The 16,112-nt window shown below is 47.3% G+C and overlaps 1 protein-coding gene across 2 annotated transcripts; it reads right to left on the bottom strand.

Annotated features, from left to right (window-relative positions):
- Positions 1-4,378: 4,378 nt before the first annotated feature.
- Positions 4,379-15,241, bottom strand: METRN (meteorin, glial cell differentiation regulator). Of its 2 annotated transcripts, XM_075010785.1 has the most exons (5): positions 14,990-15,124; positions 13,678-13,743; positions 12,093-12,520; positions 7,961-8,020; positions 4,379-6,058 (listed from the first exon to the last, which is right to left on the bottom strand). In XM_075010785.1, exons 3-5 carry the CDS (start codon positions 12,400-12,402, stop codon positions 5,742-5,744), a joined length of 687 nt encoding a protein of 228 aa, XP_074866886.1. In that variant the 5' UTR covers positions 12,403-12,520; positions 13,678-13,743; positions 14,990-15,124; the 3' UTR covers positions 4,379-5,741. The 2 variants fall into 2 exon arrangements, with proteins under 2 accessions (XP_074866886.1, XP_074866888.1); XM_075010787.1 differs by lacking the exon at positions 13,678-13,743 and having other exon boundaries at positions 14,990-15,241.
- Between the last annotated feature and the right edge of the window lie 871 nt (positions 15,242-16,112).

The following is a 16,112-nucleotide window of genomic DNA, read 5'->3' as shown; positions in this document are numbered from 1 at the left end:
ACTTTGGTGCTTACCACTTGCAGTATGGCTGCAAACATCTTGTACTCCACCAGAAGCTATGCTGAACATCTTTTTACACCAAATGCATTTGGCGCTGTGCTTGCTTTCTCTGTCTGTGCAGATACAATCTTTGAACTCTCCATATGCTAGCCATTTGGACAAAACTATGCATGCTCTTCCTTTTGATTTCTTAGTAACTGGCTCTTTATCAGGCAATAATTCACCGGAGTCGTCAGACTCGTTATTCTCTTTGGCACAATCCATTCTGATAGAGTTTGACATTGTAAAGTTTAATAGTAAACAGTATTAAATTACATAAATTGCCAATGTGTTGACGCTAACTCATGGGATAATGTAGATGATAACATCACATGGATTGCGTAATTCATATTACATCACCTCAACCATTGAGCTAAATAAACAACTAAGATATCCAATTTCTGCTGCTCCGTAGTAAAATGGCTGAAGCAGCAGAGAAGAAATTTAATTGCTATAGAAACTTGGGGAGGACAGGAGGGTCATAACCCTGAGCCATGTGGCTCTTGAGAGGCAGCATTGTCAAATTGGTTGAATACAGGATGCTAATTGTTAAGCTTCTGGAATTTAACCCCACGTTGCCATTGCCTTTGTACTGTGGCCTTCAGGAAGTCATGTGAGGTACGGCACAAGTGATGAAAAGCTTGTGTTTTTGAAGCATTCAAAAGTTCTGGACCCCCTGCTGGTCTTCCATGACCAGCTGGTCCCACCAGGCTGAACTGGTGCTTTACCTCCAGACCTGCCTGATCACCCAGTGGAGGTGGGTGAGGTTGGGGCCCTGGGACACTGAGGGTGTGCGCCTTGATACTGATGTTGTGCAAGTACCACCCCCCCAGTGTGGGCCTCCACAGTCACGGTCAATGCTGCAAATGACTATCTTAAATGAGTTACAAAGGGCGCGATCCATAGTCTACGCAGACTGAAGGATGCCTAGAACACCCCCAGAGGAGGTGGAGGACAGCCAAGATAAGGATGATCAGCAGCTCGAGCAACTGGGAGTGGGTCCGATGCAGCCCAGGGGATGCTCTGGCACCATGGCTATCTGGAAAGTGCCCGCTCTCAGAAAGCATGTGAGCCCTGGAGTAGTTATGCTGTCCTTCAGTGAGGTAGGTATGGGCAGGGAACCTGGGTTGGGGGAGTCCCTTTAAGGGCGTGCCTAGCCAGGGCTTCCGAAAGGGCTTGCGATCCATGTGACCCTGTTTGATAGGGTTCCGGTCCCCATTTTGTCAAGAAAGCAGCCAGGCAGTCTGGCTGCTCTCTGTCAACAGAGAGCATTGCTTTTTCAATCAGCTTTTGTGTGTGGGTGCACTCTGTTGACAGAAGTTTTGTCAGAACATATTTTCCGACGGTAGCTTCTGTCGACAGATCAGTCTCATGTAGATGTAGCCTTCTTGTCTGGGATAGAGTAACAGGGTTGACTGGAGAGTTACCTGTGGTTGCTGTGGAGGGTCTTCACTAGACCCACTAAATTGACTGCTGGTGGATTGATCTCAGAGCTCTGATCCCTGTTGTAGTATAGATGTAGCCTTAGTTAGCTGCCATAATTACTAAATGAATGTTAATAGTATTGCCCGTTTAGACACAAGCGGCGGTTTGAGTCAACTGCACCACTAATGAGTTACAAACTTGGTCCGAAGTTGTAACGTAGAATAAGCCAAAATCTCTAGGCTTTAGCAGCAGTTTCCACATGGAATTAGGAATTTGCTGATAGCTGATATGATTTTGTCCTGTATTCCCCTCAGACCTGTCCCTTTAACTCAAACTTCTGGTTCCACAACTACAAAGCAGTCGAAAATGCATGTCTCAAGTTAAAACTGAAAGCTCAGATTTCCTACCCACACTCCCCAATAATTAAACCAAGATATTGCTTATCTTTGCAGCAGTCCAAGTTCCAAGTGTTTCTGACACACTGACCTAGAAGAGTGTCTTCTCTTGATTCTTAGTCCTGTTTTCTAGTCTCTGACAACACGCTTCTGCTTTCTTGCTATCTCCTCCAAAGACCTTTGCTTCTGCCTGGATGCTTCCATCAGAAGCTGCTTCTTTCCCACTTTGCATCTCCAATGGTGGATTGAGTCTGAAGTATACTGGCACCAATGCATGGCAATCTCTGTTCCACACTTACTGATTCCTCACAGTGTTGCACCTCTATTTTCTACAGAATATGTATGGTTGGCAACATTGTATATTTATAGTGTGTTGAGACACCAACCACTTAGAAATACACAAGTTACAGAAAGACAAAACTGTGCTCCACAATCACATCTCCTTCGTGCCCCTTGGCACTAGCAGCTGCCATTAGTTTATTGTGTTTATTTTACAAGAGCCTTCTCTTCAAAATACAAATGATGCAAATTGTAATTTTAAAAAAGCAGGCTAAATGTCTTGGCAAAATTTTCCCTGGGGAGATTTCACTGCTGTACACACTGGAGTCATGTTATTACCTTCTGGATCACTTTACACTTTCACAGAGGTTCTTCCCACTACTGTCCTGTTAAGGCCCACAGAAGATGATCGCAGATCAGAGACAGCACAGAAGTGATGCTAACATGAAGTCAGATTCTTTATTGCAGAGGTGAAACCAGACTGGAAGACTAAATCCAAAGCCGTCCAACAGTGGGGAGAGTTTGGAATCTGCATTCAGATCCAAATATGGTAGCTTAGGCCTACTTCCATTAAATTGATGGAAACCAGAATTCTGGATATGGATCTGAAGCAGAACTCTGAGGAATTTTAGAGCCAATCTCTGCATGGGACCACCTCTGCTTTAAAGTTTCCTGGAAGCTATTTGGTGATTCTGCATTGTGGATGTTGTGGAAAGCAGGGACCTTGCCAAGTTCAAGCAATAGAGGTAAATGAGTGGAGGTGGCAACAAAGTCTGTGCATGAGTCTTTGAGTGATGGCTTCACTGGGAGAAGCTTGAAGAACAGCACTGAGCCGGTGTATACACAATGGTTTAATCAGAGCCTAAGGGATGCTTATGTCTTTCCTTATTGTCAGATGGCAACTACTTCTCCAGCACCCAAGCCTGTAGCAATTAAACTTCCTCCTTCTTAAACAGGTGCAGATTGACCCCCCCGCCACTCTGCTATCATAGAGTAAAGCTGGGCCCCTCCAGTGAATGCTCCCCAGATGTCAATGACACAAGACACCTATAAAGAATCTTGCATGTTGTCAAGTATCAGAGGGGTAGCCATGTTAGTCTGGATCTGTAGATCAACGAAGGATACTGTGGCACCTTACAGACTAACAGAAAAGTTTAGAGCATGAGCTTTCGTGAGTTAACTCACTTCTTCAGATGCTGGTCCTGGAAATCTGCAAGGCCAGGTATAAATAGGCCAGAGCAAGGCTGGGGATAACGAGGTTAGCTCAGTCAGGCAGGCTGAGTTGTATTGTCATCAGTAGATCTGGAGGTGTGAACTCCAAGAGAGGGGAAGCTGCTTTTGTATTTAGCCAGCCATTCACAGTCTTTGTTTAATCCTGAGCTGAGGGTATTGAATTTGCAGATGAATTGTAGCTCAGCAATTTCTCTTTGGAGTCTGTTCTTGAAATTTCTTTGCTGCAGGATAGCTACTTTTAAATCTGCTACTGTGTGTCCTGGGAGATTGAAGTGCTCTCCTATGGGTTTTTGTATATTGCCATTTCTGATGTCTGATTTGTGTGCATTTATTCTTTTACGTAGGGACTGTCCAGTTTGTCCGATGTATATGGCAGAGGGGCCTTGGGAGGCAGACCTGTCATTGCTCACAGACAACCTGCCAACCTAAAACAAATCCTAACAAGCAACTATACACCGCACCACAGTCACTCTATATGGCAGAGGGGCCTTGGGAGGCAGACCTATCATTGCTCACAGACAACCTGCCAACCTAAAACAAATCCTAACAAGCAACTATACACCGCACCACAGTCACTCTATCTCAGGGACCCATCCATGCAACAAACCTCGTTGCCAGCTCTGCCCACATATACACATATACACACCAGCAACATCATTACAGGACCTAACCGGATCAGCCACACCATTGTGGGCTCATTCAGCTGCACATCTACCAATGTAATTTATGCCATCATGTGCCAGCAATGCCCCTCAATCTCAAATTCAATACCCTCAGCTCAGGATTAAACACAGACTGTGAATGGCTGGCTAAATACAAAAGCAGCTTCCCCTCTCTTGGAGTTCACACCTCCAGATCTACTGATGACAATACAACTCAGCCTGCCTGACTGAGCTAACCTCGTTATCCCCAGCCTTGCTCTGGCCTATTTATACCTGGCCTTGCAGATTTCCAGGACCAGCATCTGAAGAAGTGAGTTAACTCACGAAAGCTCATGCTCTAAACTTTTCTGTTAGTCTATAAGGTGCCACAGGATCCTTCGTTGCTCTATAAAGAATCTATGAGGCATCTTTTGGATAGCCAGTTTCAGAGCCAGGAATAGGCACACGTCTGGCTATATTATGTTCTCTCAGAAGCCCTTCCCCTTCATAGCGAGCACTGCTTAGTCTCACCCTTACAGTTCAGCTATCCCCACTTTCCTATCACATTACATACAAAGCAGTGTCTTCACATGTCTACCTGAAGAGTGGTTTGAGCATTGGCCTGCTAAACCCAGGGTTGTGAGTTCAATCCTCAAGGGGGCCATTTAAGAATCTCTGGCAAATAGATCAAAAAAATCCATCAGGGTGATAGGTCCTGCTGTGAGTGGAGGGGACTGGACTCTATGTCCTTTCAAGGTCCCTTCCAGCTCTATGAGATAGGCATATCTCTATATTTTATTTTTATTTTTAAACATTAAATGAAACATAAATGTGGTAGCTGCCACTTCTGGATTCTTTTTCCCCCTCAGTGGAGGGGTGAGGCTCCTCTGGGGGAAAGAGAGGGAGCAAGACTGTTTTGGAATGCATGTGAGGGCAATAAGGCCTCAATGCTCTGAAGCACATAGATGCCTCAGTACCTTTGAGGCTATGGGCCTTCATCCCTTTGAAGTCGCTGTGACTGGCAACTCAAGAGCTTTGCGGAATCAGGTCCTGTGGGTCAAACCAGGTAGAGTTAGAAAGCCCTCTTTGGACAGGGGTTTCACACACAGGCTCTCCTGCCCTCAGCTGGTTTTGCTAAAGCCTTTTAGGCGTGTTTGTGTGTTTCAGGGCAAAATGAGGTACAGAGTTAGTCATGCATCAGTTTCCAGGTCTAGTGATTCATCATCTCCCCATGCTTAGTTTGCCCAGTCACAATAAAGCAGGAGAGCCCCTCAGTGCTGGGGCTTGCCTGGAAATGAATCGTGAGATAGAAAGGATGAATCAGCTACTGTGGAGAGACTGTGTCATTTCTCTGATATTGTCCATGCAAACTGCTTGAAGGGAGGGTTGACTAGAAGTCCTGGTCTCCATTAGTCAATCCTATGTGTGTTGTTTCCCCCTACATGAGGAGGGCCTAATTCCTTTTGTTACTCAATGTGTGCCTTATCCTAATCTGCAGCCCAGGGATCTCGTGCTCAGAGGACAAGTTCCGGTTAGCTCAGAAGGTTCCTTACAACTCTCTGCAGCACAGAGCAAGTGGAGCAGGAATGGGAAACACTGCAGGCCTGTATGGGATGGGGAGAACTCTTGCTAGCTTCAGGGTGGTGAATATGAGCTCCTGGTGGCATCATTCTTGTACTTGGTGATTTCCATTCCAAAGGGTGAGGCTGAATGCCCCTGCTCTCATTGCTCAGTCCAGTGAGACTTCACAGGGGTTCTTGTGAGCCTGGTGTGCATCCTCATGTATGCTCCGGAAGTCTTTGTAACGAGGAGCACAGCTGAGCCAGGCCTCCCCAAAGTACAGCCACCCCATGAAGAGGAAGCTGCCAGGCCCTGGTTTCACTCCACACTGCAGCAGAGTGTGGATGCTGCCCATGGATTTGCCTGATTTGCTGATAGGCTGGAACAGAGTGAGTTTCTGCCGGTGAATGTGGGTAGCACTCACGCTGATGATGGATTCCTGCATCTTGGCATCACTGGAGACAGTCTGGATATTGCCACGAATGACTGAGGGGAATGGTGGTAGAAGAGAAACAATTACTCACTGATCCAGAGCTGGGAAGTGTTGCACTGCTGTGGTTTCACTGCCCATATCTGAAAACATTTGTATATCTGGAGAAAATGGACTAGGTCTAAGTGGCACACCTGACCCGGTAGGTCAGTGCACCAGCTTCTTGTTGCTGAAGACCTGGGCCCAAAGCCTACTGCATTTATGTGTTCAGCACATTGGCAGGTCTACATGAGGATCTGGTGCTGGAATACATGAAGGGATTGCAGATCACAATAGCGGTGTATTATAGATTTACAAGGCAAGAAGGGGACACTGTGAGCATCAAGTCTGTCCTCTTGCATAACACAGGCCAAAGAACCTCTTCCACAAATTCCTGCACTAAATCTATGCTTCAGGGCCTGGAGGGCCTGGAAAGGATTTTCTCTTCCCTGCATATATTATTCACAATACTGTCCAATTAACTGGGTGCATTCTAGTGGGGTTGGCCTTCCCTGAATCAGCAAGTGTGGGCCTCTGCTAGACCACTTGATGGACTTACCATCTGATTTGTCATGGCAAATCCCTTTCTCTGATGTTTGACTTCATTGCCATGGCCTCTTTGGCCTGGGTAGTCAGTGACCCCTGCTCTTCCTCCTACTGTTTACTGATACAGATCAAGAGTGTGCAGGAATAAATGGCAACTATCCACTATGATGCAACCATGTGTGCACATATAAATTGAAGCAAACTCATTCTCTGCTGCTTGATCAAGCCTGGGAATGAGTCCCTTGGTTTAGCTGTATGGGCAGAACTTACCACAGGCTACCGGCTGACAATATTAATCCAGCATTTGCCTGGCCAGCCAGCTACGAGAGTTGGCTAATAAGAAAGAGGAAAATAGGGCAATGGCTGGTTTGTTTATGGTTGTAAAGCTGCCGCAGTGATTCAACATGAACTACCCCATGTTTTGCTCAGCACTTGGAAAGCTCACACTGCAAGTAGCTCCCATGCACATGCTCTGTCAGATCTGGACTAGGGCTGGGGAGAATGAAAAGATGGTCGTTCCTTCCCACTTCATGTGCCTGACCCCTGTGCTGCAAAGGAAGCGGGTTTTCTGCTTCGTCTATGCCGTTGAATTTTTCTTTCTTCCTCTGCTTTTATTTTTGCATCTGTTATTTCACTGGGACATCTTGTAGAATACAGGGTTATATGGAAGACTCAACAGAGTATATTAAATACCAAATCTGTGGTCACACAGTATGCCGGGTTTCAATTCACTGCTTACTAGAGTGGGTTGGAACATTTTTGACCAAATGACTCTTACTGAAATGGTCAGTTTTGACAAAGAAGAAATGTTTTGTACATATGTGTCAGCTTAGCCTGTATTCACAGGCAAGACTTTGTTTTGGCATGAGGCTCTCTGGTCATGTCTAATAAGGGAGGGGGAACCAGGTCAAAAAGCTTACATTTTCCATCCAAAACCAGATGTTTTGGTATAATTATCTTAGCTAAAACAGGTGAAATGTTATTGTAATGGGGTGGGGGGGAGTGGAAGTTCACAACTTTGAGAGCTTCCCTGGATTGAAACTGTTGCCCTCTAGTCAGGTCTAGACATCACCCAGAGCTCACTGGCAACAAAGGTTTTTTTAATCCACCAACACAATTCCTTACCACTTGAAGTAAAAGAGAATCTCCTTTGCTGTCATAGGGCCTATGATACAGCTGTTATCATTCTCTCTGGTAGAGGCCAGTGGTAAATAGTATTGTGTATGTTATGTGCTGGCTAGTATGTGTCCTATCATGGGGACATCAGAGACTGGATGTCTACTGCTATCAAACATGTTGGATACCTGGGGGGGGTGGGGAAATCCCTCCGGGGAAGGGATTGTGAATACAGAAATGGCAGAAGCTGTACTCACCAAAGTCACTAGTGCAAATGGCCATCAATATTTCTGTGTCATTACATGGCCGGCAGGCCCCTGCAACATCAAAACAGAGGAGTTACATTAGAAGTGAATCCAGTGCTCCCTGTGCACAGTGTCTTGAGGGAGGGATGCTTGCTTGGTCCCTTTTGTTTACAGGTGCCACACACCATCAGCATCTGGCCTCCTCAGACCATCAGGGTGCCTAGGACACTGTCTTTGCTCCCACAAGGGTTGCTCTGATGCCCAGGGCTCCTTCTCCTTGGAAGCTGGCCTGGTGAAATGCAGCTTCTCCTGCTTCCTGCAATAGTGCCATGTGTAAAGGATGTGGCTGTACAAGAAATGTGCAGTAGAAAGCAGTGGTGTAGTTAGGACAAGAAAACTAGGTGGAAACCCCCTGTCTTTCAGGTGCAGGGAGGAGGAAGGAGGGATTGGAGGCCCTAGAGGGAGGAGAGGTGCAGGAGAGATGAGGGGGCCTGCCTCCTCCCATGCTCCTTATGATTTTGCATGAATGTAGAGTATGCAGGCTGAAGGTGTGTCCATAGGCCAGACTGGGGTCTGGTCAGGGACTTGAGCTCCACCCACCCCTCTGTCCTAGCTGTCAACCCAGACTAGGGTTGCCAGCCCTCCAGGATTGGCCTGGACTCTCCTGGAATTGGCATCAATCTCCACGTTACTATTAAAAGCAATCCTGAAGATTTTGATAGGCTAGTTTAAGAATATAACATTTGGAAAATAGTTTGGGAAAACTAATAGTATATTGGGAAAATAGTTTGTCAGAGTTGGCAACCCTAGCCCAGAGGCATACCCTTCCTGCTGGCCTTGTGTGTTGCTGCCTCAATCTCTGGCCCCAGTGCTAACCCCATCCAGACCTATCCTCACGGGGCAAATGCCCTTCAAAGCTAGCATTGGGGCTGGAGACTGGGGGAGCTACATGTGGTGCTGGGAGAGAGATGCAGTGAGCTAACAGACACTGATGTGGGGTTGTGAGTCTCTCCAGTATGTGGATTCAGAGGACTTCAGCTCCAATTTTGATGGGCGTAGATGCTAAATAGATGGGTCACAGTCCACTTGGGCCACCTATGGCTACAGCCCTCATGCAAAGGTCCCAAAATCAAGGTCAGAACTTTTGGATTTGTGGGGGGAAGTTGCAGAGGTGATGTGCCCTGGAGGAGCCCTTCAGTGATCCTTCTGGCTGAGTCAGGAGTTTCAATGAACTGCTCAGGAGAAAAGAACAAGATGGAGATTGCTGGTATGCTAGATTTAAGTGCTTTCATGGTGCTCAACAGGCTGTGTAAAGAGTTTGGGGGTCATTACAGGCTGAGGTTAGGCATACAAAATATAAGCAGTGCGGAATACTACTCCTGGGTGGGGATCCCTGGCAGAAAACTGCTGCCTGCCCTGAGTGGGAAGCCCAACTGGCCAGAGTGCAGAGCACCAACCAGCCAGCCCTGGGTGGGTAGCTGCTGCCAGCCCCAGATGGGGAGCCCCAGCTGGCCCAGGTCAGGCAGTTGCCACTGGCCCAGGGCACAGTGCCCCAGCTGGCCCCAGTGGGAAGCTGCTGCTGGCCCCAGGCGGGAGCCCCAGTGGCCAGTGCAGAACCTCAGCCAGATGGCTCCAGATGGGCAGCTGCCTGCAGCCTGGCACGTGGAGCTGCAGCCCGCTCAGGTGGGCTGCTGCTGCTGGCCCTGGGCAGGGTGGTTGAGTTGGGTTGTCACTACTGTGACCAGTTCCTGGTTGCAGTGGGCTGGGGGAGATTATCCAGGTGGCATGGGATAAAATGGAATGTTGGCTAACTGGGGGTTGGATAATCAGAGTTTTACTATACTTAAATGACCTGCCCAAAGTCAGCAGAGAAGTGTGTGGGAGAGCCAGGAATTGAACTGACTCTTGGGGCTGCCTCAAACACAAGATCACTCTTCCTTCCAGCACAGTTTAGCCTTCCTCCAGTCTGTCAATTTAAAGGTATCAAAGTGCTTTACAAACAGAGCTTACCCAGTAGTACATTTTTGGCCTCTCCAAAACAGAGAGCAGGAAATCAAGCACTTCAATAACTTGCCCTTGGAAAAGAACCCACAGTCCCTGACTTGGAGCACAATCACAGAATCACCACGTGCCCTTTGAGGAGGAGGCTCTTTCACTGGAAAAATTAACTGGAATTGGGAGGTAATAGTCAAATGTGCATCATACCAGCATTAACCTGCTGTTTACCTCGAAACCAGTTACTTTGAAATTGAACTGGTAACAGCCATGAGGGGAGATGGCAGCCCCATCCATTCTGAGGACATTTCTGAATGTGCCCATCAATGTCATTTCTCACCAAGAGGCAGTGTTTCCTCTGCGCCAACCCCAGTGTTCTTTAATAATTGGAAATACACAGTGACTTAGAGCGGGCAATGACATGCTCCCCTCTGTGATCTAAGCTAGAGATGGAGTCAGGGACTTGGTCTGAGCCCAAGTTTCCCTGGGTGAATCACATTTACTACATACATATCCTTCCCTGGTTCATACACATCTGAGATGTAGGGCTGAGAACCCAGAGCTGGAGCAGAACTTTCTGAATGTTCAAGAATTTGTGATTCAAAAGTTGGTTTCTGTCCTCTTGTACAGACAGGCTCAGGTTGTCACTAGGCTTAAGGTTCCCAGACCAGCCTTTGGGAAGGTGTTGCTGTTAACGGTGCCTTTACATAGGGTGATGAACTTGACTAGAACAGACTAGCTGCCCAGGCAGAGTTGAGTATGCTTTGACTGTTGCTAGCTCTGTGCAGTGGCACTGATAGCTGCCGTGAGCCCTGGTCAAGGTGGGAGGGAGGCCCAGCTCTGCATCCCAGAAGGGCTGGGGCCAGGGACCAGTGGGTACTTCTCCCCTCCTTGACAGCTGTGCACAGCTGGAGGAGCACTGCCACAGAATTTCAAAGAAGCCTGGATCTCTGGTCACCACCACTGTCAAAGGAGCAGCAGCAGTAGCCAGAGCTGCAGGCCCCTTTGAAACACTGGGTCCTGGGGCAACTTCCCCCTTTGGCCAAGCCCCACTGGCAGGCCTGGCTCTGTGGAAACATACTGCTTATTTGCCTAGGCCAGAGTTTCCAGATCTTTATGCTCTTTCCCTGACTCAGGGCCAGCTCTGATTCCATTGGAGACTCTTCCTACAGCTGGGAAGAAGGAGGTGTGGAGGACTATTGCTGCGGGGTCAGGCTATTTCTTTCCAAATCCCCTCACCTGAAAAAACAGTCACACTGATCCTGTGCTTAGGGTTCCCAGGGCCCCACCAGAGACCAACCTTTTCCATTCTCTTGCGGGGAAATGCCTGGTTCACTGTGGTGATGAAGAGAGCCCCTTATCTCTGAGGTGGCTGAATGGCAACCCTCTCAGTGGACTTTTTTTAGCTTATTTGTGGGATAAGATAGCACTGATTAAACATGACATAGAAGCTGCTTCAAGATCCTGCTCTGGCTCCTAGTTCTGCTTTCTGAACTTACTCAGGCAGAGGCAAGCTTGAGTTACCGTCCCCTCACAGTTCCTGAGGAGAGGTCCACGTGTGGAGGGTCCTCTAGCAATCAGGGGCTGGAAGTGCCTGCAGAATGTGACTCTTTGAAGCCCAGAAAGCTTCCCCCTGACCAAAGAACTCCTGCCATGTATCAGCTGCATGTTTCAGAGCCCTGCTAGTGGTGTCAATAATGGGTCCAATCTGGAACTGTGACTCTAGTAAAAACTTCTGTTTTCATAAATCAAGGAGAATTTTTCCTGAGTACAAAGTAAGTAAGGGCTTAAGGACTGGCCTGTTATTAAATAATTATCTTGTGAGGTACATCAGCAGTGGTATCCTGATCTTACAGAGAGGGAAGCCCAAGGTCACACTGAGTCATTGTAGAATCAAGAATAGAACCCAGGGTCCTTGTGCCTTCCTCCAACCAGCTTCCCACGCTACAAGGATGTGCACATCCTAGATTTTTAGCTGGCCCTGGTAGAATAATGGTGGAACTCATCCTGCTGGAGCAGCAGCTCATGTCAAGGCACTCCTTGCTCAGTGAGATAGTAAAGTGAATGGATAGGAGGACAATACCAAGTAGCAGTGGAATTGGTTAATAGGCCCGGCACACTATGGAGCCCTGCCACACTGGCTATTTACCTTCCATACTGAAGTTGCTGGAGGGCAGTGGGAGGCGTGAGTTCCAGTCTCCCCTCAGTTCATAGCGGAAGGCGGCAATCCGACGGCTGATGTCCTGGTGCAGGGTAGACTGAAGAAAGAGTGCCACTTTCTCCTGGGGCAGCCAGCTGAAGCAGTGCACCCTGGGATGGAGGGAGGCATCTGCTTCAGACAATAGAAGCCCTAGGATCCCATCCCTCTCCAGATAGATCTGAGCTCCTTGGAAGGTGCTGGAGGGTTTGATACAGGTGGTGACCTGCTTGGGCCTCATCCCTTTGGCTGCTGGGCTCATGGGAAGGCGAGGGGAGAGGCTGAGCCGTAAAGCCCCAGCTGGGTACAGCCACTCGAGTGAGCCCTCAGCACAATGTAGAGAGATCTGCTCCACGCTTCCTGATTCCTGTGACAGGCCACTGCAAGGGGAGAACAAACATGTTACCCTAGTACTAGCCCTTTTGCACAAGGTTTTCCATCGCAGTGTTCTCGAGGGCCTCTTCAGCTTTCAGCGACTCTGCTATGCAGCAAGATTAAACTATCATCCAATGGCCATCGCTACCAGCACTGACTCTGCTTGCCCAAGAGCCCTGGGAACAGGACCTAGATCCTGATCCTCCAAGGTATTTAAGTGCCAACATCCCATTGATCTGAAGTGAGGCTTCCTCAAATAGCCAGGTACAACTCAGTGCTCAGACCCTTATCTGACCTCTGCTCCCCAGCCCCTGCCACTCCAGACCCCCTCCCTGCTTCCTCTCCAACCCTCCACCCTTCCTTCCCTTGGGGACCCTGCCCCTTCAGGACCCTCCTCATTCAACCTTCTGCTCCCTGAGCATCCCTGGGATTTTCTTGCCCCATCCACCTCCCCTCACTCCTTTTCCCCAGCTTCCCTCCTGGAGACCCCTTTCTACTTAGGCAACCCCCTGCACACCCCCCAATCCCTATTCAACTTCCACTGCTTCCTGCCCTAGCTGCCTCTCCAGCACCACCCCTGTTCCCTGCCCAGAACATGCAGCACTACAGTCATTGTATGATATGGAGATACACCTGTCTCATAGAGTTGGAAGGGACCTTGAGGGTGTCATCAAGTCCAGTCCCCTACACTCACAGCAGGACCTATATCACCATCCCTGGCAGTATTCTTTTCTTTATCCCAGACCCCCTCAAGGGGTGAACTTACAACCCCAGGTTTACAAGGCAAGTGCTCAAACCACTGATGCCACCTTTCCAAGGCTCTTGCCACCTGGAGCACAAGGGCAGGCTGTGCTACAGCAGTGCTGCCCAGCCACAGCTCACAGCTGTGCCACCCAAAGCACTGGGACAGGCTGCACATGCTCAGTGACTATGCTGCCCAGGTGCAGGTAAAGCTGAGGCTGCAGGGGAAGAGCAACAGAAGGGGAGGGGATGCATTTGTGTCTTAATCACAGATTAAGACAGATGGCTATCCAGACTCCTTCCCTATTGGTGCTTCATCATGGCTTGGGAGGCCTCAGTCAGGTCCCACTGTACACTGTACCCACATTATAAAGTGGTGCTCCAAGTCTGATAACTCTTACAGTAACTCTGCTTGACAAACCTTGCTTTGCTGACAAATCTGAACAGTGTGGTTTTAAGCAGCACCTTGTCTCAGGAGTTCTGCAGCCTGTCAATAAAATCATATCAAAGAGTAATTCAGCTCATGTATTAAGGCAAACTACTCAGAGGATTTTATTTTGAAACTCACTTTTATTTTTCTCATTTACACTAATTTTCCCATGAAAACAGAAAGCATTGTGTATTTGGAAAGCTGCTGCTGCTGCATTCAATTTTATTGTTGTTCACTATTGACATTATTATGAAGTGCAAAACAATTAGGTTGGAGAGGACAGACAATCAAGAAACTGCAAATGGTAGTGGTCTGTAATTTGTCCCTGTAACCATGTGGGCATAAATATCAGGTTAATTCTAGTGGACATGCCGTAAATATGAGACAAACTAACAAACTCCAGCACTTTCACTTCTTTATTCTTTTCTCCCTTCCTTCCACCTTGTAAAGAAAAAATAAGATGTCTACAGTTCTAGGATGCAAAAAACCAATCATCACACTAAATAAAACCTACCACGTCAGAGCACAGGGAAACTGGGCTAGCCAGTGGGAGGTTTTATGTGGATACAAAGATCATAACCTCTGCTGGAGGACACAAGATGCTGCCCTTCACAGAAAGATGGTTAGAAGGATGGATGTAGTTATCTCAGGATGGATTTAAGTTAAAACCTTGTAAACTTTCAGCAATCTAGCTTTGAGGGAGATATTTCCCCCTCTGGTAGCAGTTGGAAGTCGGGGAGGACGAAACCAACCCATCCTCTCCTTAGGTGTAAGAAATGTGTTTTTCTCAGTCTGTGAAAATTAAACTCAGTTGATTGAAAACAACTGCCACAAGGATTGGAATTTTCTTTCTCTCAAACATAATACAGAAATACAGTATTTAACTGGGCACAGATTAAGAAGAATGTAATCTTCTGGTCATAAACTCTGCTCCAATAAAGCACTAACTTCAGTGGGTTTATTCCTGTTTGATACCAGGATAAGTGAGAACAGTATCAGGCCCTCTATGCCAGTACTAATAGTCTAGCAGCTCGACTGGAACATATGCTACCCCATCCATCAGCTCCATTCTTAAAGAGACATCCAGAACTCTGCGGCACCATCCTGTGAGGCATTAAGAACCATCGGGCCATCCAAACTCCCACTGAAGACAATGGGGCTAGAGGACCTGCGATTGCATTATTAATAGTATCAGAGTTTCTGGACAAACTAGATGGTTGCCCACTATAGGGCACATTTAGCTCCGTGCATCTCGCACAATGCTTGCCAATAGTTATTTTTAATTGAAGAAGGAAGTCCATACCTCCCCCTCCAGCTGCAGCGATCTTCTGAAAAACTGCAAAGGACCGTATCCAGGACACCAAGACACAGAGCCAACAGCACCAAAGGCATCTTCTCTGAGATCTCGTCTCCCAAGAAAGCAGAAGGAGGAATCAAATGCCAGAGAGTAAATCTTTCCACAACATCATGCGAGAATGTGCGTGGGTAGTTAACGCCTGTATGAAGCCTGTCTCCCTGGGCTTCCTCTGCAAAAGGCAGGATTTTTCTCCCCCACTTCTGCTAGTCCGCAGGGATGCTGTGATTCAGAGGCAGGGGGAAAGTAGCGAAGAGGAACGTGACCAAGAAACTCATCGTGAAACTGACCCAGGTGTCCGCAGCCTCCTGGTCAGATTTAACAAGGGTGGACTAAAGCGTGAATGCGCGCGGGCTGTGGGAGGAGCGAGAGGGAGATTATTTGTGATTCTCCAACTGGAACAGGGTTTGGAAACTTTCAGCCAATCAGAGCTGAGAGAAGGACGAGGGGTGGGCTCCCTTTCCCCCGTTAAAAAGTGGAATTTGAGAACAATATAATGACATGGAAAAAAAGAGTTTGAAGTGATTGTTGTCCAGATGCGAGGAGTTCAGCACACAGACAGCTGCTGCTGCTGCTGTACAGCATGCTTTCAGGGAAGGAGGATGCCTAATTTTTGAGAACTGTTTGGGAAAAGTACATACCGGTGATTAAATGCAAAAATGTACATTATTTGCTACCTACATTATTAATTTATATGCACTTGCCTGTGTAACTGTTTTACTCTAGACTCCTATTTGATTTATCCCATTTGCACCTAGAAAACTATATTATTTTTCTAACTGTCCAATAATTCAATATACATATTTCAGGAGTTCCATCAGTTATACCTTTTCTGGAGCGCTCTCTCTCTCACACATGCATGCATGCACATACTCACACTTTCTCTCTTTCACACACAAACGCATATCTTAGTTGTGTGCCCTGTCTATCTGTGCACACACATGTGAAGGTGCTTGTACAAATATACACACAAAGGTATACTATATATGTGTGTTTATGCACACATTAGTATAATTCTGCAAATATAAAACTGATGAAATATTTCAAAATGCTTCATTTGAAATGTTGCAGA

Source organism: Carettochelys insculpta, chromosome 16 (assembly GCF_033958435.1).
Source record: "Carettochelys insculpta isolate YL-2023 chromosome 16, ASM3395843v1, whole genome shotgun sequence".
NCBI lineage: Eukaryota > Metazoa > Chordata > Testudines > Carettochelyidae > Carettochelys > Carettochelys insculpta.
The sequence above is the reverse complement of the archived record's forward strand: the minus strand, read 5'-3'. Positions and strand labels throughout refer to the sequence as shown.